Source organism: Borostomias antarcticus, assembly GCF_949987555.1.
Source record: "Borostomias antarcticus genome assembly, chromosome: 3".
NCBI classification, from domain to species: domain Eukaryota; kingdom Metazoa; phylum Chordata; class Actinopteri; order Stomiiformes; family Stomiidae; genus Borostomias; species Borostomias antarcticus.
Window position 1 is genome coordinate 32,692,731 of NC_140236.1, and position 24,733 is coordinate 32,717,463.

The following is a 24,733-nucleotide window of genomic DNA, read 5'->3' on the forward strand; positions in this document are numbered from 1 at the left end:
CACCTGACACCCACAGAAAACAAATGAATCAAAAGTAGGCAAAATCAAAGTATATTGATTCAATTTGGAAACATTATTAATATATCATACTGTTACAGACTGTAGTCTGTTAAATGGGCTTTCTACCAGTTTTCTTGGGACTATACGATTTGCTGTGTGTCGTTGGTCAGCGTGGGAGTTTCTGTAGGCCACTGCCTTTTGAAGATAGTACGTCCATTGTGTTAACTTTCTTGTCGTCTTAGTTATCGTATGTGTCTTATTCCTGTGATCAGCTAATAAAAATAAAGAATTAGACTAAAAACGTTTTAAGACTGCAAGGCGTACGGCAGGCCCTTGAGTAGCCTAGCTTTCCGTTAAACACGATTTTAAAACAGTTTAAAACAACTATTGCTAAGATAATGACATTCGTTGCCTATTAAAATAGCCCTGTTTAGATACAGACATACGCCTGTTTAGATATACAGTAGTCATCACATAAGAGTGCTGAAAAATATATGAATTGGACTAGAAATAATTTCGTTTGTTCAAACCGTCTCCTCTACGAATTACCTAAATGGAGAGGGCCTGTCAGGAGACAATAACTATTCCCTAATAGAATTTGCTCCCAAGTGCAATTTAATTTTCTCCGTGCCCTCGCCTAAGGTCCCTCTCTCTTTCTCTCTGTCTGTTTGGAAAGAAAAGGTGAGCGTGCCGTGACACAGAGCACACAGGCTGCATCCCTTGTTGTTTCTATTCCAAGAAAACGAGAGAAAAAACAAGATTAAATCGTTTGCTGCTCCTTTCTCCGCGAGCTCGCCGACGGAATAAAAAAAGAAGAGAGAATGTGCCTCGCGCGCCCCGTGTCTGCTGTGTGAGCGAGCGCTGTCCAGCCGGAGTGGTGCTGAAATCAACATGCAGTCGAAATGAGTAAGTAAGTGGGTTTGCACGGAGTTGGGAAATAAAGGGCTTTTTGAGTCAATGCAGAGATAAGGGAGACCTAGACTATACGATTATGAATGTTTTTACACATTGAAATTGGCCAGTTTGTGTTGTCTAATGTAAAAAAAAAAATTACAGGGGAAGTGATTCTCACGCGCGTGCATGTTTTCTGAAAAACAGTCAACCTATTGAGTCCAGACTCATATATAATACAATACAGGGTTTATTGATAATGTAATAGCCTACAAATACACCACAATAAGAAAAAGCTAAATGCAACTGTTGTTTATCCATTGTTTGTTGTTTGTTGATGTTAAATTATTTAAAAATATAAATGTTTCTTCCCATCATAGTTGTCCCTTGCCTCCTGGTGTGCGTTCATTTACAGTAATATCTGTAATAACATTTCTGTTTACAATCGTGTGTGTGTGCGTGTGTGTGTGTGTGTGTGTGTGTGTGTGTATGTGTATGTGTGTGTGTGTGTGTGTGTGTGTGTGTGCGTGTGTGTCAAGGAGGTTATGGAGTGTAGAGAGAGAGAGAGAGACATGCAGGGTCATCTTTGGACATTTCTTCGACTGTGGATTACTTCATAGAGGCACTGTAATCATTTTCATTCATTGTCTATGTCAATCAGTCTACATTGCCACGATGCTTCCACAATTATCTGCCGGTCATCATTAACAATGTTTTTTCTGATCCATTTATTTACTCACTCTGCTTAAGCTCCTAATACATTCACCACTATTTCACGCAAACGGGTTATTCTCTAAATGAAGAGCTGTATTTTACCTAGGCTATAGGCTAATCAGCAGGGCCTTCTTTACCCACATCTACTACAGTAGGCTACAGTAGTCTAGAAGATGGCCAGAATGAATGGGTGTTTTTGAGACCTCTTGGTCCTTGCGCCCTAACCGATAAGATGGATTTGTGAATCGCACATGTCAATGAACTCTTACACTGAAATATTATCACTAATTAGGGGTTGCTGGGTCAACGGCGGTGGCAAAGGAGTTGCCCTCCGTCTGAGTTATAGCTCGCCGCTTACTCATTGTCCTAGCAGGGACGCTCATCATCAGGTTTTACCGCGGGCCACCGTGACTTCTCACTCCGGTCAGCTGTTACAATTTGTGGGGAGTCTCCGGCATCACCTGGAGTTCATATTCAATCAATTTAATACGGTACATAGCCTAACTGTGGTAGACCTTATACCACTGTAACGATATAGAAGCCTAATTAGGCCTACATTACACATTTAGAATAATAGTTTGTTCCACTTTAATAGTTTGTTCCAATTTCCTCACCCATAATCAAATGTAGCCAAATTGCAATTTAAAGAACATAAACACGATTTCTTCCAATAGATTCGATTCCTTAGTTTTTCTTTTTTGCAGGTTTTTTTGCCAGTTGTGTTGATGTGTTTTGTACTATATCGTGTTGAAAATGTTCTGTTTTCCTTTCCTTGTTGTAAATACATCTAGACTGCCACAGTAGCCTATTTCAAGCCTAAATAAAATACACCAACGACCCCCATTGTCCCACAGTTTCAAAACCAAATGTTCTGTCTTTATCATCCACCCACATCCATCAATTATTCTAATTGTGTGACCCAATGCTGAGAGTTTAAAAGCATTTTAAATCCACATTGTATTTAAAAGCCCAAATGCGTGTTTTCAATACTCGACAATCAGAGTAATTGAATAATCTTGGGGGGAAACGTGTATAATGAAAATGAAAAATGAAAGTCTGTGTCGACGGCGGGCTCGCCATACCGGTCTAGGAGGAGGGGAAGGATGGAGGGATAGATAGATGGAGGGAGGGATGGAGGGAGGAATGGATGGATGAATGGATGGATGGATGGATGGGGTTGGTAGGCCTATAGAACTGGGACATCTGGCATAAAGACATGAGGCGGGTTTAGCGCGCGTGCATGAGCATTCCGGGAATATCCCCGGGCCCATTTCATCAGCCTGATGAGCTGTTTTCATTTGACTAAATTACATTTGAAACATTAAACACATAGCGCGACTTACAGTATGTCGGGATTGCGGATCTATAGGAACGTGAGACGATGGAATCATACGGATCAGCCGTCTGAGTTTTAAATATTCTACAGGATATCAGCAGGGGTTATCAACATAATCACATTTCTCTTAGCCATTTCACCTAGGCTGTATTCAGTCTGCATCACCAAACAACAACTGCGATTTTGCACCATGTCCGGCTAGTGCATTCAGGAAGACTATTTTGTTCAAGACTAAAGGTAGTTTTGACAGGTAGACTATAGGCTGTTTACGTAGCCTATTAAGAAAGGTTTGTATTTTATTTTATTTTGAATGAGCTTCTGTGCTGGTTCTATTTTTCTGGGGTGCCTGACAACCAAACTATCAATAATAATAAGGGCACAAATATTAATATTCATACAAATGAAATAAAATGCATGGTATATTGATATAACCTACATGTAGGCTATATTATATTAGGCCCACTTTTAATAATAATAATAATAACAATAATACTGATACTAATAATAGGCCCTAATGATTTTGCCGCTAGACTGGCCTATTGTAAATAATAATTTGTTCTTAATCACTTTCGTAAATAAAGTTTAAATTAAATAAAATAAATAAATACATATTATGCTAATTGTATGATGATGATTCTGCAGGCTATAAAATATTAGATTATAGATATAATTAGAGTTACAGAGTTACAGTATTATCTATTTCTATTATCAACAAGGCCATATCAAAATGCCATAGGCCTACTGGAATTCATATTCGCTTTTCTACTGCTGTGACATTCATGTTTTTATCCATAGACTATTTTTAGGCAAATTAGTACGCTAATGTGCCTACATGCGTACGCATCGTTTTTATGCCTTGGCATAAACAATTGTTTTTAATGAACATTTAGCCTCGCTGCCCTGGCCCTGCAGGTAGAGGCCTACCGTATGGCCTACACACATAACCTACTGGAACCCTCTCACATCAGATTCTCTGGGTTTCAGATGGCTGGCTTCTGCCTCACAACTGGGTTAAACCTGCAAGTGCGCCTCGGCGCTTTGTTGCTTCAAACCTGAGTGCGACGCCGACCAAGTAGGCTAGTGTCCATTTCATTGCATGCTTGAAGAAAATTGGAAGCGAAGATTGAGTTCATCTAGCTTGAACTACGAACTCTCCGGGGGGAATAGCTTCTCCGAGAGCAGTCTCTCAAACGAGGAATTGAAATGAACAGTGTCAGGGCAGGGCGCTGTGTGCGGATTTCTAATATCCGAGTAGACCTACACCTGTCACGGCGCTCTGACTAGGGCTCTGCCGCGCAGTCACACCACATGCCTTTTCACTGAATCGTGCTCCAAATCGGATTCATTTCCTTGTAGGCTAACACGCACGCACGCGCACACACACACACAAAGATGATGAGATATCATAGGTCACACAGTCAATGATGAGATTGGTTTGGTGACCAGATCCAGTCCATAGCCTAGGCCTGACCCCAATGAATAGCCTATTATTATTGTTTCGATTTGGGAAGGACACGTAGACAGAATAGATCAAAGACATCATGTGGAAAGATGAATTACCATTGTGAAACCTACTGTGACTTTTAGACCCTGTAGCGAGGTTTCTAATGTCAATTAATTCAATGCACCAGTATAATAGGCCCCAGTCATTTGGCATGCCCCACTTTCACAATTCTCACATAGGCCTATCTCAGGACAAATTCCGTTGAAGAAGAACCCCAATATCCCCTCTCACACACAAACAGGCATGCAGCGTTCCGGGGAGGGTCACCGGAAAGTCCCGCCTTACTGGTGGCACTCTCTCTGCCTCTCCTCCCGCTCGCGCTACAGCACACCTGCGCTCCAGAGAAACATTCTTCCGCCCATCTGTGGCCCGCCCATCTGAGGCCCGTCCGCGGCTCCCATTGGCCCCGGGCGGGGCCTCTGCCGCGCTGACGTCACGCGTGCCCCTGCAGTGTGAATGAATCAAGCAGCTTGTGTGATCCACACCAAAAGAGCACGGCGAAATCCCGCACGCACGGACGATATCCCGGGGACAGAACTAACAACGTGACGGACTTTTAACGGGAAGGCGAAGAAAAAAAAACACCGTGGGGCCCGTGTAGGCTATTAGGCGACCCCCTGTTTCAGTTTGTGCTATCGAATATACATTTCTCACGGAAGAAGTCGGGAGCTTGAGCCCAACGTGTCGAGGGGGTGTATGTGTGTGTGTTTATACCCCGGTTTGGATCACGATGATGCAAAGTGCGGCGGTTCTACCAGCAGAGAATCCAGTCAAGGGCTTACCGGAGATACTCGGAGTGCCAATGCAACGTAAGGCTTTTTTCTCTCCCCCTTTCTATCGATTATTTCATCAGGGAAAATAAAAAGTGTCAGGCTGGCTGTGGGATGCTGCAGCCCGCCGGTTTAGTGGAAATATGGAGCCCATAACGGCTGATGAAACTCTGCCAAGGGGACGGGGAGGGAGGATGAGGAGGGTGGTCGGCTAGCAGCCGTGCCAAACCTGTGGGTCGTTTTCCCTGAAGTGCGGCTATTTGTTGCACATTGTTCACATCACTTGATGCCCGGGAGAAATCTATTAAAAATGGTCACTGGCCACACATTCTCTCACAGGCATCAAATGTGCGTTTGTAGCCTAACCGGCTAAATGCAGCGTAGCCTATCTCTCTATGATAGCATCTGGCCATAAGCAGATGTTTTCCCATATTCTACATTCGCCTACTGTGTATAGGCCGTTTGGATATAGTAAAATAAAGTAATGTTACTGTATAACAACCCAAGGAGAATGAGCCTTATGAGTTGGTTTATGTTAGCTATAGCCCGACTAAACATGGTTTAATCCTCAACTTTTCGGCTTCCCTCTGGCGTTCTCCGTGCAGTTCTGCTATCTGTGTACAGTGCAGGTTCTTCTGTCTGACAGACAGTCATCGCAGACAGCTGTTTATTTGTCTACGAGTCTGGCCATGGTCAAGAGATCAGACGCTGTCATCACCCGCTCGTCCAGACCCACTACGCTTGTTTGACACTTATTACTCAGCCAAATAGGCTAGCCTAATTATTTTATAGCGATGCTTTGATTTCGATAATAGCTGTGTGTAGATTAAGCAATTGTGTTAGTGGTTATTGCAGATTAACATCAGCACAATTATAAAAATATCCTAGTAATGTAGGCCTATTCACATAAACAGAGGATACGTTTTTATTTTAATTGTTTTCTTATAGGAGGCCTAAATAAGGAAACGCTGTTAACCTATCTTTTGGGGGTAGCCGGCCTTTTACGGATTTCCACCTTTCAGCATCAAAGGGGAGAATTGCCTATTATCTTCACATCTGTTCTTGCTCTGCACCATGTTAATCTGACTGGACCTTTATAATCTGATCGTGCGATCAAGATGGAGCTGGAATTGGATAAATTCCTGACCCAATTATTCATAATGTGAGCCGGTGAAATGTAGCCTACAGATGGTCATCGTCTGTTGTAACCTCTCCAAATATACCGCAGGCTTTAATCCACGTTAAAATAGGTTAATACTGAGTGATAGCCTATAGCTTGTGTCACTAAATGAGCCGTGTTTATGCCCATAGTTTCAGATGAGTATAACAGTTATTTAGGCGACGTTAAAAATGTCCCACCTGTTTGGCCCAATTCAAACTAGTAATTATGGTGTCGTGGAGAATGATAGCCTAACTGAGGCACCTTCGAATAAACAAAGTGATTTTAACATTTATCTTTTGAATTTCAAATAGCCTAGATAGCCTACGTTAGGCTATTTATGTATTTTACTATCAACATACTACCTTCATTGTTTTTAATAACTGTGTAATAATCTATTGTGGTCATTTTGGAGTGGATTATTTTTAAGAGTGGAATGTAATTTATTCAGCCCATACACCGGGTAAATATACGGTCTATATGTCGGCGCGTATGCTCTTTATTTTTGTAAATCGAGGAGATTAAAAGATTGGGTAAAGATCTTGCCACTCAACCCCTCCAGCAGTCTCCGGGCTGGATTTATTTAAAAGCAGATTAGGCTACTCCAGGAATAAAAGCAATACTGTAGCCTGTGATCTAAACAAACAAGGCGATATGGCTATTATATCCTGCCCTTGAGAATGAGGGCAATTATCAAACATTTTTGACAGGACGGGAATCTAGAATAATAATAAAATAAATTGGTATTGGGCACCTCAGTCAGATGATGTTTGATAACAATTGTCAAATCAAACTATGACGTTTGTTTGCCTTCGCGTGTCGACATGCCAGAGGCCTCTGTAAGAGACTGTGAGTTAAGAAGGCAGGATAGACACTCAGTCTTTTGGCCCAAAAAATGAAATACCTCTTTAGTCTGGAATAGTGAGATTTGAGAGAGAGAGAGAGAGAGGGGGGGGGATATGATAAGGAAATATGCAGGGTGTTATTAGATGTCGAGCGTGAACGCTGCCAAGATTGGCTAGGTGCTAAAGTCTTCGTGCTGATCCTTTCAGCACTACGTTGTCCTTTCTTGCTTCCGCCGAATGACGGCCCTCAGGAACTAATGCACACATGAATTTTAGCTCCACATATGGAAGTCTATACAATTTCAAGGTTTTGAACCCATGAACCATAGTTAGCCTATTTAATGGGTTGTTTGATTGCATAATAGAAACTATTACCCTACTAAAATGTAGGATAGCTATTTCTATTCTGTTGAAGTCTCTATAGGCGTTGTTCAACTAAATTATAGTCTAATGTCGAAGAATTTGACCTCCATATTTTAGTTAAGACTAAATAAATTGGGTAAGGCTCTGAAATGCTAGGCCTAATTCTGTGTATTTAAAAATGACACTTATACAATAGGCATATAGGTATAACGTGGCGCAGTACCTTTGTGTGTGTGTGTGTGTGCGTGTGCGTGTGTGCATGTGTGTTGCGTTTCAGTGACCTTTACAGTGCACGCGTAAAGAGCTTTGTGTATGTGATTAGATTACTGATAAAAATCACTGCAAGCTCATTCTTTATTCAAAACTACAACGGGGATCATCTACAGGCTATATTTTACCTGCGACAGTAGCCCAGGCTATAGCACACATTCATGCTCCTCACCGGGACGTGTGCTGCACCACGTGCTATATCGACGTTCTCCCTCGCCAGGCCAAGGAACCATTTCCGATCCTAGCCAGCCTGCTCGTGTCCTCCGCTGATATTGAGTATACGTATTTAGCAAGAGACGACTCTCCTTACCTGACTTCAGTTCCGTAAATGAACCCTAGCTCACTAATTCATGGGAATTACTTATGCATGGGACAATAAATAATGTTGTATAGAAATATAGGCCTGGCTTACTCAATAAAATGTATTTCATTTCACTGTATTTAGGATATATTATTTTGTGATTAATATGAATAAGCAATGTTTAGGCTATATTATTGTTGTTGGAAATTATATAATCTAATAACATAATCAAATAATGTGATTGAATTCTATCCAGAACCTGGTTTGGGGAATTCTGGAAACAATTGAATGCACCGATTGTTTGGCAAATAGGTTTCAATTTCAGATAAGTTATATAGGCTATATGTTATCCAATATGTCAAATATCCTATAATTGTATCCTAAAATATTTAGACATATGGCTACGGTCAAACAATTGCCAATAGTGTGAAAGCTGTTCCCAAAAAGGTGCAAAGCGACGTTTTTCCCCCATAAATTACAGCTCTTTTTAAATGGGACTTATGGTTTAGGCTACTGTCCATATTGACTGTGAACGCTGCATGCAGCGTTTTCGCATGTCGCTGGTGTGCTCATAGGGTATAATGTGGCAACATCTGATCTGACTCTAAAAAGATCATTAGGGCTCTTTATGCTCATGCGACAGTCCAGTAGTCATCCACGATGATGACTGTGCTGTGATGCCGTGTCCTCCCTCTCTCTCCCCCCGCAGAGATCCCCCAGTGTGCGGGCTGTAGCCAACACATCCTGGACAAGTTCATTCTCAAGGTTCTGGATCGACACTGGCACTCCAAGTGCCTCAAGTGCGCCGACTGTCAAACGCCGCTGGCGGACAAGTGTTTTTCGCGGGCGGGGAATGTGTACTGCAAGGAGGATTTCTTCAAGTGAGTCCCTTTCTCAGCATGTTTTTCTGTAGTCTGGAAACATGTCTACTGTTTCATGCGCAGCGCCTTTTGCATACTTTTGTTGTGCACCTTGTTAAGTCATTATAACGACATTGTTTAAAAAGAATGGGATAGTTGTCTTGCATTGTTTTTACATACAGCCTAGGAGGTTTGATAGTGGGGATAGTGAGATTAATAATGGATACCAAATGTTAATGGAGTTTATGGACTATATCTGACCATGCGGAGACACTGTGGTCTCCTGATAGGTACTGTTTGATGGGGAATGGATGTGTGGCCCTTCCTCTGATGTAGTGAAGGGTTAACCAGACAGACAGGTCGGCCAGCCGTGTAGTGGTGACTAAAGAAGTGGGTATAGACTACTGTCACATATATACTGTGTGTCTCTGGAAAAAGAAGTAGGTATACTACCCTCAATATACCCTCGACTACAGAAGAGAGAGAATCCAGGGGAGAGTGTGTGTGTGTGTGGGGGGGGGGGGGGGGTTGCAGGACCATTCCCCTATAACCACTATTATTATTATTATTATTATTATTATTATAATGTCTATAATGTTTGGGGACCCTATATTATATTCTTTTATAGGGCCCAACATTTCTAGCTGCGCCCTTGACAGAATCATCCCCATATCAGTTACTGCTGACATAGTTGTTTGCTATCAATTCTGTGGACCCACCACGCAAACCCGAGGCTATAGCTTCCATGCACAGTCTGTATAGGTCCTTTATCACCAGACGCTGGGAGGCCTATTCATTCTAAATGTAGCGAAGGTGGTTGGGGACTACACTGTCAGATGAGGCAGTTCAACTTCACGCTCTGAGCATGACAATGTGCTTTTTTGGTCTAATGTCAAATCGAACCACTTCTGCTGCATGTTGGAGGAGCGGTGCTTGTCCAGACGCAGTGCCAACACAGTGAGCCTAGTGGAGCAGAGGGTTCCTGCTATGTCTCCCTCCCATTGTGTTAATGTTGGGCCGTGACATTGGACAAGACAGAACACATCACACTCAAACTCTCAACTCACAGGACAACTCCACCGGCCCTCCGGTACCCAGATACACACGCACAGACACAAAGGAGCAACTCGGAATCTCTTCTCTTATATTCTCTTTCTTTTTATCTTTTGCTTCCTATCCTCTTTCCTTCTTTTTTCTTCTTTTTTTTTTTTTTTTACGATTGAATTTCAGAGGCATTAAAGAAGAAAATTAAGTTTGACTTTTATCCAAAACAGGATCAGCACTGGCTTTTACTAAATCATGTTTGAGAGGGTTTAATGTCAGAAGCTTCAATGAGCCCTAAAAAGCTCGGGAGTCAGAGAGTGGAGGCTAACTCTATTAGCTGGCCCAGGGGACAATACAAAAAGGGGGTGTTTTGATGCTAAAACTGCTGCGTTGCAGGGGGGCTAGGCTATCTTAGGCCAGGCTAGGGTAGGCTAGGGTATAGGGTAGGCTAGGGTATAGGGTTGGCTAGGGTATAGGGTTGGCTAGGGTATAGGATAGGCTAGGGTATAGGGTAGGCTAGGGTATAGGATAGGCTAGGGTATAGGGTATATGGCTAGGGTAGGCTAGACTAAGGTTGGCTACAGTCGGCTAGAGTAGGCTAGGCTAAAATTGGCTAGGATTGGTTAGTGTAGGCTAGGATTAGTTAGGGTTGGCTAGGGTTGATTTAAGTAGACTAGGCTACTAGTTGACTAGGGTAGGATAGGCTAGGGTTGGCTAAGGTTAGGCTGGGCTGTGGTAAGCTAGGGTTGTGTAGGCTCGGGTTGGCTAGGGTTAGGCTGGACTGGGGTAGGTTAGGATCGGCTAGGGTGTGCTAAGATAGGGCAGGCCAGGATAGGTTAAGCTGGGCTAGGACATGCTTGGCTTGGCTATGAGGCTGCATGGAGAGTGGGATGGAGGCTAGCTACGTTAGCTACCATGGCGGGGGATGAGACCGGTCCTGGGGTGACATTTTTGGGTTGGATGTCAGACATCTTTGGGCCTGTTTTGAAGCTAATCCACTGCAGTGTTTCATGACTCAGACATAATTAATTGAGTGGGCAACACAACATTCTGGATTTGGCAATGCCGTATATGGGTCCACCGGCGAACTGTATTTTAGTGCTGACACTGTTTTATTGTTGTTTACAATGAGTAATGAGCTCTAGGGCACAAAAGTGATGAAGCGCCCTCCAGTGGTACGGTTCACACTGTTGTATTAAATTGCATTGCAATTTTCTAATAAAAATAATATTTTGGGCTGCATTGCATTGATATTCACATTGCTTCTATTGCATTTACATTGAGTCATTGTTTATCGATTTTGATCATGTTTGTGCAATTAAAGACAGAATAAATCGTTTTACAACGGTTTTTGGAACGCTAGATGTAAACTAACTACAGTTCCCATGATGCACACACACACTGTGTCGCTGCTATATAGATATAGCCAATGTGCTTCCTGGCTATGTCAATAGATTAATCTGTCTTGTTCTGTCTAACGTTAGCAAGCCAGATAGCTATCCAGCTAGGTGGAAAATAGAATTCGACAAATCCCACCAAATTTGCAGGACAGAGGGTGCTTTGTCACTTAACCTCCCTATGTCAATAGATTAACCTGTCTTGTTCTGTCTTGCAAATTTGGTCAGTTTGTCACATTCTATTGTCCACTCTACCATTATACACAATTAGATGGATAACTGGCTTGCTAACGTTAGTCAAAGCAAACTCATTTAGACGGGACTTGCCAAACAGAAAATGTCCTTTAGCCGCAATGCTTATTTTTTCAGAACAGTTTTACTGATCTAGCGGTCAGTAAATTCACCAAATTTCAAGAGGTGGGCATCACTGGATTCCTCTCAGCCTAGAATCTAGTAATGTGCTCTAATTCAAGAGCAATAGACTCATGTTTACGAAGCACACCAACATACTGTAGTGCTCTGGCCAACTGCACTCTCCAGTGAAGTGCTCAAAACGCGGCAATGCTGAGTACCCGGATGTGTAGTTCACTAAATAAAACGTAAGATAAATAAAAAGTACCTTTGAGAAACTGCACATTATTGAGATTGAACTTGATACAGTTAGTGGTTTATTGCTTTATCTATCCAAAATGGTATGTGTTGTCGTTAAGTTTGGTGTTGATATCAATTAAGAATTATTTCAACATTTTCTCCCATGCAAATGATAGGGCGGGTGTGAACCAAACCAGTAGAGGGCATAGTTTTTGGCTCTGGCTTTGGCTTTGGAGCCATTTTGGCTCCCAAGCGCTTTTAGCACTAGCGACATGAGAGCTTTTTGGGTTAGAGCGCAGGCTGTAAAAGGTTGTGATGACGACAACGGTCGGTTTTTGGCGCAACTGCAGAGACAGCAAACGTTAGCACTAGCTAACATTAGCTAGCTATCTTAACTTGGCTAGCTAATCTACAGTCTGCAAAAACATGACACTTGTTGCTAACGTAGCAGTAAAACGTTGGTAACATAGCCAGCTCTAAACTCTAGCTTCAGTGCGCTCTAAGCAGCTGTAAGCTTGGCGCTGTCCAGCTACAGCAGGTGGACACACACCCTAGCCTGGGCCTCCCTAGAGCCGGCCCTGGTGGGGGGAGTAGAGACCAGGGGAAGGGTTAAAGACGGAGGGAGGCTGGCAGGCTTGCAGGGAGGCGGAAGCTTCACCTTGGTGTAACAGAGGGCCGGAGGAGAGGAGGGGTTTATTCCTCGGTATCGGCAGGCTGATTTACTGCTCCTCCTGACTCACGGCTTTATTGGTTCACTGCTGTCTGCATGGTTTTACTGTGAGCTGCCTCTGCTAACTGGATCTCTATCACACACACACACACACACACACACACACACACACACACAAACACACACCTAGTGCACACATAAACACACCTAGTGCACACACACACACACACATGACAGCGAACACACACACATCACACCTAGGAAAACACATGTGACAGCAAACACACACATATAAACATACACACACACCCTGGCAACAAACACAGACATGCACACACGTCAGATGCATTCTCTCTCTTTTTCTCTCCGTCTCTTTCTCGCTCACACACACCTACACAAACACACACACACTAACACTAGATCCAAGCTATTCATCAGCCCGGATGCAGGCCTACCAGCGGAAATGCATTCCACTGCTGTTTTCTTTCCTTGTAGAGTCATTCATCTTGCGTGTAACAGAAGTGGTTCAGTGAGTCATTACTTTGTAGACCTTACCTGAGTCCTTGCATTAGCTCCCCGAGCTAAATGCTTTGGCTTCATTCTCAGTGGACTAATGGTGCGTTCGTTTGTGGTCGGAGGTGGCAAGTCGCAAGTGGCAAAATACCTACCTCCGACCTGTGTGCATTCGAGCTATATACCATTATATCACAGTTACCTAGTTATATCTAGTGCATTCGAGCAACTGGGGGCTGAGAAACATATCCGAATTTGCGACGAGGAAGTGTGAGTTCATGCGGTGTTTTATTTAATCATTCCTAGAAGCAAGTCGCAATTTGCCACCTCCCAGTTATAAATGAACGCACCATAACACAGGGATGTTCAAACCTGGTCACGAATGTCACTCGGTCTCTGGGCTGCTAACCTCGTCAGCCACTTTGCATACACTAAAGATGCTCTTCCTGTACTGTTGGGTTTGTGTGTGACTGACATGAAGTGGCCCGGCATCCTGTGTGGCCCCGAGGAACAAACCGCAGACCACGTCATCCAGGACTGTCCGATATATCGGACACCCAACAGAATGTGTGGCCCGGCGGTCGTAGATGACAAAACGGTGACGTGGCTCCTGGAGGTGTGCCCGGATATATAGCCCGGGTGACCCCCCTCACCCAGGCTCGGGGTGGTAAAAGGATAGCCCCTCGGCCCCGAGCCTGGGGGGGACAGGACGAATCAACCAACCTACCCAAAACGAAGAAGATGATTAAGTGTCTCTTTCTGCGTGTGTGTGTGTGTGTGTGTGTGTGTGTGTGTGTGCGTGCGTGCGTGTGTGTGTGCGCTTGCCTCTCTCTCCGCTCCTCCAGGCGTTTCGGAACAAAGTGCGCGTCGTGCCAGCAGGGGATCCCCCCGACGCAGGTGGTGCGCAAGGCGCAGGACTTCGTGTACCACCTGCATTGCTTCGCCTGCGTCATGTGCAGCCGGCAGCTGGCCACCGGCGACGAGTTCTACCTCATGGAGGACGGACGGCTGGTCTGCAAGGAGGACTACGAGACCGCCAAGCAAAACGGTGGGACGGGGGGCGGGACTTCCTGGGGGGGTTCGAGGGGAGGGGAGGGGAAGGAGGGATGAGCGTGTGTAGAAAGCAGGGTACGTTTACCCAATGTGTTATGGTGTAGTAAATGGAAATGCCTACACTACTGAAGTTAATCGCCTACTAACGACTCATTTCCTAATTATATTTACTTATAAATGTAGCTACATGAACAAACACACATTAGTTAGATTCTTTATTGTCATTGTCATTTCCACAACAACGAAATTGAAGTGCATCATCTGCAGTGCAAAGTTTAAAAGACATCCAGAGAGTAAATAAGACATCAAAAGGACATAAAAAAAAAGAAAAACGATAAAAAACAACATTCACAGTATCACACATCCTGGGTATTCTACCTATTTCACATTATTCAGACACACACACACACACAAAACAATATCCATACTATGGATTCCATAGATATCTGATCTTCTGATCACATGTCTCCGTCCAGATGATTCTGAGGCAGGCGCCAAGCGACCGCGGACCACCATCACCGCCAAGCAGCTGGAGACGTTGAAGAGCGCCTACAAGAACTCCCCCAAGCCGGCGCGCCACGTCCGGGAACAGCTGTCCTCCGAGACCGGCCTGGACATGAGGGTGGTGCAGGTACGTCTTTCCTTAGCGTCCCCACTGCAACGAGCAGCCAAGCTTTTCGATTCTGGTCTGCCCAGAACCACTTGTTATTGTAACTAGTGACTGTAGATATAGATAGATAGAATTAGGACATGGTTTATTAACCTAGAATACTGTCTGAAATTTCTCCCTCTCCCTCTCTCTTCTCACTCTCTCTCCTCTCTCTCCCTTCTCTCTCTTCTGTCTCTCCCTCTCTATCTTTATCCTCTCTCTTCTCTCTCCCTCTTTCTCCCCTCTATCTCTATCTCTCTCTCTCTCTGCCCTCTCTCTATCTCTCTCTGCCCTCTCTCTATCTCTCTCTCTGCCCTCTCTCTATCTCTCTATCTCTCTCTCTCTCTCACTCCCTCTCTCTCTCTCAGGTGTGGTTCCAGAACCGCAGGGCGAAGGAGAAGCGCTTGAAGAAGGACGCGGGGCGGCACCGCTGGGGCCAGTTCTACAAGAACGTCAAGCGCAGCCGGGGCGCCAACAAGGCGGAGAAGGAGAGCTCAGCGGACGACGCCGGACTGAGCGACAGCGAACTCAGCTTCCGAGGTCAGTAGACAGTGGACTGTACCCTGTTTCGTGTCTGATATGGTAAATGGACTGTACTTATATAGCGCTTTTATCCAAAGCTTTACAGCGAAGGCCTCTCATTCACCCATTCACATACACATGAGCCGGGATTCGAACCGCTGACCCCATAATCATTGGACGACCCGCTCTACCTCCTGAGCCACAGCTATATGATATCTGGTCTTATTCGCATACAAAGAAACACGTTTCCCATGTTTTAGGATAATAATGTTCACCGTGACCTTGACTTATGGCCAACCCACACAAAGACTCAAAACTCCTTATGCTGTGTGAACTGTACCTGCCTCTCTATCCTCACTTGCCCTGACTCCATACTGGATGACCGGGGCCTGAGTGGTTTACACGGCTAGCTGCCTGGAGCCAAAATGGCTGCCTCCCTCCATCCTCCCCAACTCTGCCTCCTCCTGCATTTCCAAGATGGAGCTTCTACTGTGTATGATATATACAAACAACATTTCCTGCATCCCTTTTCTTTTATAGTTATTTAATTTTTGCGAGCCCCGTTTTGGGGACTCGTTAAAGTCCTGAGGCACTTTTAAAAGGGGCCCAGTTTTACGAGAAATGAAAACAGCGTGGCAGAAACTCTATAAAGTAGACGAAGCTTTTAGTCAATTACGGGGAAAGTGCTCTGGGGCATTGTTGTTATTGAAACCGCCCTGGGGAGACTGAGACAAACATTGTTTGGTATTTTGTGCTCACACACACACGCGCACACACACACACACACACACACACACACACACACACACACACACACACACACACACACACACACACACAACGCTCTTTTGTTAAGGTAAATCACATGCGGGCTCCTGGTCACATACTAACAGTGCATGAAATAGCGTAGCTCAAACCAGGACCTGCCCATTTGCCTTGATGAAACGCCTATATCACCTCGATAAACCCCATTCATAAAAGCACTTCATTCTATGGAAAGATGTTAATGTCTAGAACATGACAGCTTCATAATGGTGTATCCCTCCCCCCCCCCCTCACCCCCCGCCAGACGACCAGATCCTGTCTGACCTGGGCCACACCAACGGCCTCTACGGCAGCGTGGGCGACGTGGCCAACGGCGGCGCGCTGAACGGAGGCTTCTCGCTGGACGGCGCCGGGCAGCCCTATCACGACCTGCGGGCCTGCAGCCCCTACGGCCTGCCTCAGTCCCCGTCCTCCATCGCCTCGCTGCCCGGCCACACCCCCCTGCTCAACACCCTGGGCTTCTCCATGGACGGCCTGGCGGGGCCCGGCGGCCAGGGCAGCGTGGGCCAGGCGCTGAGGGCCATGGCCGGCGGCGGCGCGAACTCTGACCTCTCCACAGGAAGCAGCACGGGCTACCCAGACTTCCCCACCAGCCCTGCCTCCTGGCTGGACGAGATGGACCATTCCCAGTTCTGAGAGGCTGCGGGATGAATCATTATGACAAAACGCGGGGGGGTTGGGGGCGGGGCTGGGGGGGGGGTATAGAGACTCGGACCAGGACTGCAGGAGGCTTTTTACATTTCTATCACCCTGTGAGACTGTGGTGGCTTTTATTTATTTGATACTGGAGGAGGAGGAGGAGGAGGAAGAGTTCTGCCTCTGCCACACCTGGATAAACAATCACAACCCGCCACCACTCACCTGAGCAACACAGAGCAGAGCAGTGGAGACAGACGGGTGTGTGTGTGTGTGTGTGTGTGCGACAGCCTCACACACTGCAGAACGACGGACGAAACACTACTGAATGTTCACTTATACACTGTATTATACCTTTTTGTTATCGTGCGATGTTCTTTTTTTTGTGGGGAGGGGGGCGGTGTTGTTCATTTTTACCAAAACAACCAGATTTGAAATCTGAATCTCCTTTATGTGTTGCTGACTTGGAGTCATGGGGGAGATTTGGTCGTCCGATGAGGACGAGCCAGACTCCCAGCTAAGGCTACTATAGCTATCAGCCTCGATGTGAAGGAAGCAATCCAGACGGAAAACTCCAGAAACAGGAAGGAAGGTCCCTGCATGCTTCTGGTTCAGAATGTGGAGGTTCTCTCTGTCTGTCTGTCTGTCTGTCTGTCTGTCTGTCTGTCTGTCTGTCTATCTCTGTCTGTCGCTGTCTGTCGCTGTCTGTCCGTCGGTCTGTCTGTCTGTCCGTCCGTCTGGCTGTCTGTCTGTCTCTGTCTGTCTGTCTGTCTGTCCGTACGTCGGTTTGTCTGTCTGTCTGTCTGTCTCTGTCTGTCCATCTGTCCGTCGGTCTGTCTTTCTGTCTGTCTCCGTCCGTCCGTCCCTATCCAAGCCTTCTCATTGGCGATGCACTTTATCCTCCTCCCCATTGGTCGGCGGACAGCTGGACACGGAGGGGAGACGTACCATTGGCACAAGGCTGTCTGAACACAGTGTTTCATTGGTTGAGGTCGAGGAACTCGCAAACAGTGGCACAAGTGTAGCGTTCCCGCGCTAATGTTTATAATGTAGGGCTGAAGGCTTAGCTTACATTACTAATTTATTAGGAACTAGACAGCAGTCTGTCTCAGTGTGTGTGTGTGTGTCTGTCTGTCCATCTCTCTGTCCGTCCGCCTGTCTGTCCATCTATCTGTTTGTCTGCTCTGCACTGTGTGGGAGCTACAGTTTCTTCTAGTTGACTGAAGAGATTTCCTCTAGTTGACTGAAGAGATTTCTCAGACGTTTCTGGACCAAGACAGTTCTCTACTGTAGGTGCTTGAGCTTGTTCTAGTCTGTGAAGTGGGCGGTGTCGGTTCCCGGGGGGTAGGCGTCTGTCAGTATTAAGTATTCTCTGTGCTCCACACATTCCCAGGCCTGAAGATTCCCATTTCTCCCTTGAAACATCATCCTCAGTGGTGACCAGAAGGTCCCGTTTCTCCCGGGCTCAGCCTAGAGTTCAGGGGTCACTGATAGGGCCAGTACTGTAGCCTCGCCGTTGACCTCCTCTACTCTCCTCTCCTCTCAGCCGTCAGGATGACCTGACTTCACGCTTAGCTTCGCTCCAAAGCTACTGACCAGCGGGGTGGTCATGGTATCTGATGGTCTGTCGTGAGTCTTGCAGACCGCATCTTAGGAACCTCCATGATACACTGGTGATGATAGGAGGCCATGTTCCCAGGCTGTTTGGACGACAAGCTGACGTATTACCAGCAATAGTTAGTATGAAAATCCATTCATGGAGTTTAGACCGTGTTGAGAGAGGGAGAGAGAGAGAGACAGAGAGAGAGAGAGAGAGAATGCACTTCCTGAAATAAGAACACAGCTGTGATGTAAAGATGAGATGAGGATGGGAAAAAAAGCAATTCCTGTAAAAAACAAACATTCAAACCATCAACGTCTCTGTTCAATCGTTTTTATTTTCTAATCAGTTGCCAAATCATGTTGCACCAGCCGAAAAGACTAGACCTTACGCCAGCCAGAAAGCAAGCCAACCCACACAACCTGACAACAACACCTGCAAATAAACACTTATCTACTTTTTGTTCAGTCTATGTTGCCTCAGAACTTTGCATCTTAATTGTTGTAAATTTTGTAAAGTTTCAGAACGTGTTGACAGTCTTGTTTCATGAACTCTATTTATTGCCATGTGTCTTTGGAAAAGATGTAAAAGAGAGAGAGAGAGCACTGAATTGATTCATTTATGCCTTCTGTGCAATGGTATGAACTGTACAGTCAAATCTATAGGAATAAAGCTGAATTGTCTTTGGATTACCAGGACTGTATTTATCTGTTTTTACACTCATGTTATTTATTATGGTCACACACCCACACACACACACACACATCCATGAACTGTTACTGTAAACCAAATTCATTACGCATGCCTAGTATTTGATGGTGGAAATCCAGATAGCCATTCCCAACAGACTTGAGGGTGAGGGTGAGTTAGAGGGTGAGAGTGAGTTAGAGGGTGAGAGTGAGTTAGAGGGTGAGTTAGAGGGTGAGAGTGAGTTAGAGGGTGAGATGGAGGGTGAGGGTAAGTTAGAGGGTGAGAGTGAGTTAGAGGGTGAGAATGAGTTAGAGGGTGAGGGTGAGTTAGATGGTGAGAGTGAGTTAGAGGGCGAGAATGAGTTAGAGGGTGAGGGTGAGTTAGAGGGTGAGATGGAGGGTGAGGGTGAGTTAGAGGGTGAGAGTGAGTTAAAGGGTGAGGGTGAGATGGAGGGTGAGGGTAAGTTAGAGGGTGAGGGTGAGTTAGAGGGTGAGTTAGAGGGTGAGATGGAGGGTGAGGGTAAGTTAGAGGGTGAGGGTGAGTTAGAGGGTGAGAGTGAGTTGGAGGGTGAGGGAGAGGGTGAGAGTGAGTTAGAGGGTGAGGGAGAGGGTGAGAGTGAGTTAGAGGGTGAGTTAGAGGGTGAGAGTGAGTTAGAGGGTGAGTTAGAGGGTGAGTGTGAGGGTGAGTTAGAGAGAGAGGGTGAGTTAGAGGGTGAGAGTGAGTTAGAGGGTGAGGGTGAGAGTGAGTTAGAGGGTGAGAGTGAGTTAGAGGGTGAGAGTGAGTTAGAGGGTGAGTTAGAGGGTGAGGGTGAGTTAGAGGGTGAGTGACGGTTGGTTTCCCTCTCTCTCACGGCTGTTTGTGTTTATTTGTTTGTGACCCCCCTCCCCCCCTCTAAGAGGGGTAAACAGGGACAGAGCAGCATCTGCTGTGCTGCTGAACACCCTGATCCCTCTTACTAAAGACCCAGCACCAGATTGCGGTTTTGCACAGTCAAATCTTCCCCTAATCCCCCCGCACTGTTGACTAATTGTAAACTGCTTTGTGAAATATGGACAAATATGCTTTGTGGTCAGGCAAGAAGACAGACCAGTAAATGACGGATAAGTACTGTGTCTGTGGGCCTGTCTGTGATCAGAACTGTGTCTGTGGGCCTGTCTGTGATGAGTACTGTGTCTGTGATAAGTACTGTGTCTGTGGGCCTGTCTGTGATCAGAACTGTGTCTGTGGGCCTGTCTGTGATGAGTACTGTGTCTGTGGGCCTGTCTGTGATGAGTACTGTGTCTGTGGGCCTGTCTGTGACGAGTACTGTGTCTGTGGGCCTGTCTGTGATCAGTACTGTGTCTGTGATCAGTACTGTGTCTGTGGGCCGGTCTGTGATCAGTACTGTGTCTGTGGGCCTGTCTGTGATGAGTACTGTGTCTGTGGGCCTGTCTGTGATGAGTACTGTGTCTGTGGGCCTGTCTGTGATGAGTACTGTGTCTGTGGGCCTGTCTGTGATGAGTACTGTGTCTGTGGGCCTGTCTGTGATGAGTACTGTGTCCGTGGGCCGGTCTGTGATCAGTACTGTGTCTGTGGGCCTGTCTGTGATCAGTACTGTGTCTGTGGGCCTGTCTGTGATCAGTACTGTGTCTGTGGGCCGGTCTGTGATCAGTACCGTGTCTGTGGTCCTGTCTGTGACGAGTACTGTGTCTGTGGGCCGGTCTGTGATCAGTACCGTGTCTGTGGGCCTGTCTGTGACTACTAGATGGTGACTCAGCAGTAAGCTGAATGCGCCCAGCCTCACTAAAGCACAGGATCTTATGCAACGCTATCCAGACAACTGGAATGACTGCTCTACATTCAAATCATGAAAACATATGTAAGCCTAGATAAAAAGCAGCATCTGAATGCACAGCCAGACCCCTCAGCGTTCATCTGGAGACAAAGACTGGGCGTTCCGTTCCAAACCGAGGTGTTATTGATCCGCCCGGGTTTTAGTTATTCCTGTTGCATCAAACCACAGCAGAAATCTGTCTAGTAGAGTGCACGTTTGCATAAAACGCCACAAAACGAGCTGATTTTTATTCAGGCATTGATTGGACGGCCCGCGGGCCTTAATGGATAGCCACTAATAGTGCTGCCTTACAAAGATAAAGAGCGACAAAGACAGTTAGGATAATTTACACAGCACTTACAGCACTAGTATACAAATAAATCTGAGGGAGTCCTGCACTGTTGCTTTTGCAAAGATGACAAACACAAGCACAAATGGCATTATCATCGATCGGAAAGGCTTTTATTACAAACTTCCACGGAGGAAACCGTTCCATGTTCTTTCTGAAGGAAAGAGGGAATAAATTAACATGCAAAATGGATAGTATTTAGAATCGGTCTCCGACTAATCTGGGACATCCGGACGGGGGGGCCGGTCTCCGCCGAGCCTGGCGCTCGTCCCCCAGCTGAGCGATGGCCTCTGGGACTGAGTGTGGCTTTAAGCCGGGCTGGAGTCTGGACAGACCCCTCAATGACAAGCTCAAGGTTGTAGTCGCGGGGAGGGATGGCTCTCCTGCTGTCTGAACCACTCTGTCCATAGACACACACACACACACACGCACATATACACACACACACACACACACACACACACACACACACACACACACACACACACACACACACACACACACACACACACACACACACACACACACACACACACACACACACACACACACACACACACACTCACTCACACACACACACACACACACAGGCTGAGGAAGTAGCTCTCGTCTCTCTGGTCAGTTTCCGACAGAACCTGACCAGAGCATCTCCTGAACACACACACATACACACACCTCTGGGGCAGTTAGAGCCTTGGACAGCAGCAGAGAGAGAGAGAGAGAGAGAGAGAGAAAGGGAGAGGGATTTCTGCTTACTGTTATATTCCCAGCTCCACTGGCTACCTGGGGGGGGGGGGGGGGGTAAAGGATTGCATTAAGCGTTGGCCAGAGAAACGACATGTCGCTGCTTTTAGCCTGTAGCCAGGAGAGAGAGAGGTGGAGAGAGGCAGTAGAGTGGGGGGGAGAGAGAAAGGTAGAGGGGGAGAGAAGGAGGATAGGAGGGAAAGAGGAGTATATTCAAAGTGAGGGAGTGAGAGACAAGAGGGGATGGAGGAATAGAGAGAGAAAAAGGGAGGGAGGAGAGTGTTCCCCGCTCAACCCTGTTGCCATCTGTCGCTAATACTGTTAGAGAACGAGAGAGATGGAGAGAGAGATGGAGAGAGAGAGAGGGGTGAATAATGCATACCCGTTCAGTAAAGACGGTCCGGGGCTCCGGGGCCGCCGTGGGGGCCGGCCGGCTGGCGGGAGAGGAGAGGAGAGGCGTTGGTGTCAGAAGCGAAAAGCTCTGAGGAAATTGAGGCCCCATAATGGAAACATAATGGGCTTAGTTTCAGAGTGGTGCAGACAAGCGCAGGGGAGGCACGCTGTCAGCCACTCCGGCAGCCCCGGCCTCAGCCCCAGCCTCAGCTCCGGCCTCAGCCCCGGCCTCAGCCCCAGCCTCAGCTCCGGCCTCAGCCCCGGCCTCAGCCCCGGCCTCAGCTCCAGCCTCAGCCCCGGCCTCAGCTCCAGCCTCAGCCCCAGCCTCAGCCCCGGCCTCAGCTCCAGCCTCAGCTCCAGCCTCAGCCCCAGCCAGGGTTTAGGAAAGGCTGGGGTGGAGGTTGTGGCTGGACAAACAGGCTTTAGGCAGGCAAACACCCCAGCACTCTAATGGCCCACTGTGGACAGAATACATAAGCAGGGGAGAGAGAGAGAGAGAGAGGGAGAGAGGGAGAGAGAGAGAGAGACAGAGACAGAGAGAGACAGAGAGAGAGAGAGAGCAGGGGTGGGGTTGGGCGATGGGGTGTGACTGATACTGTAGATGTCTTACCTGCCTAGGTGCTGCTCTAAGATTAGCTTATCCACCCCCACCTCCCCCCTGAATCCCTCACTGAAAAAGCATTAAGCCGACACGACTCCCATCTTATTGTCAAGAGGCTACAAAGCCCGTCAGACGTCTTCGGAGTGGAGAGATGGCGGCTGTGGAATCGGTGTGGGTGTGGATTATACCCTGGAGCAGCTCCGGCCCGCTGCGCTGGGTCAGTTCTCACACACGAGTCTCTGCACCGTCTGACCGAGCACAGCTGACCTGACATTAGCAGCGACTGCTATCCCACACACACGCAGGGACACATTTAGAGAGAGAAAAATACAGGGTCAGAGAGAGAGAGAGAGGGAGGGAGAGGGGCAGGCCGAGAGACAGAGAGAGAGAGAGAGAGAGAGAGAGAGAGAGAGAGAGAAAGTGAGAGAGGGGGATTATATCCTGTCCCCGTTCTTTGTTAAAATATGCATTAGCTTCTTTATCAAGCGACGGTTAAGAGCCCAGATCCAGATTTAGTGGGTCTGGGAGCGATGGAGGGGTGGAGGGAGGGGCTTTGGGAGGGGTTAAGCAGATTTGGGAGGACAGCCCATGTGCTGGCTATCTGGAGGAGGTCCAGTGGGAGAGCAGTGGGTTCTGGCACGAGGGCCGGGGTCGGGTGAAGCGGAGCAGCACGTACCAGCCGCGCCCCCCCCCCCGGCTCCCGCTACGACGAACAGGCCCGACCACCGGCGCGATGACGAGGATGACGGAGGTGGGGATCGGTCGACGCAGGGGAGTACCGAACCGGTGTCAGCTACGCTCATCCCCTCACCTTTAATCACCTACGCTCATCCTCTCACCTTTAATCACCTACGCTCATCCCCTCATGCGGTCGGATGCGGCGGTTGATAGATGCATCAAATATCATGAATGACAAAACAAAAACGCATTTCCAGGACAAGGAACCTCTCTGGAACTGATGGGGTCCTGTTCGAATCGTGTCTTTCAATTGATCTAGCATCAGGAAATAAATATGAACTATTATGGGGACCAGTGTTGGGCAGTAACGCGTTACTAGTAACGAGCTACAGTAATAATATTACTTTTTCCAGTAACGAGGGGTGTAGCGAGTTACTAATCACATATTACAGTTACTTGCCCCCAGAAAGCTCGCTACTGCATTACTTTTGTCATAGGCCTGCTCTGTTTATTTATTTTCGTTTTACAAAGGGTGAAATAAAGTTTTGATTTCAGATTGAAGAACGTTCCGCTCATATCACGTCCCGTCACATTACCAGACAAGCAGCGAGCGAGCGGAGCTATGATGGACCGTGATGAGCACGCTGCAAACGGTAGTCAATATGGAAAATAATATATTACATAAGTAACTAGTTACTTTTGACGGAGTAATAAGTAAAGTAACGATATTACTTTTAAAAGGGGTAATGAGTAATAAGTAATATATTACATTTTTTGAGTAACGAGCCCAACACTGATGGGGACACACATACAGAAAGACAGAGCTGTCATATCCCAAGACTAGCCTGAGAAATCAGAAGCACGCCGTGTTCATGTTTTGGATGAACTCTTTAATAGACAGGATAAATGACAAATGCATTCCTTGGAATGTACCGTGAGAAACACTGTAATA

At 46.7% G+C, this 24,733-nt stretch overlaps 1 protein-coding gene across 1 annotated transcript; it reads left to right on the forward strand.

Moving 5' to 3' along the window:
- Nucleotides 1-5,175: 5,175 nt before the first annotated feature.
- lhx4 (LIM homeobox 4) lies at nt 5,176-16,913 on the forward strand (the record flags this gene model as incomplete). Its single annotated transcript, XM_084436375.1, has 6 exons — nt 5,176-5,254; nt 8,863-9,034; nt 14,074-14,276; nt 14,758-14,912; nt 15,299-15,470; nt 16,522-16,913. 6 exons carry the CDS (start codon nt 5,176-5,178, stop codon nt 16,911-16,913), a joined length of 1,173 nt encoding a protein of 390 aa, XP_084292501.1.
- Nucleotides 16,914-24,733: the final 7,820 nt, after the last annotated feature.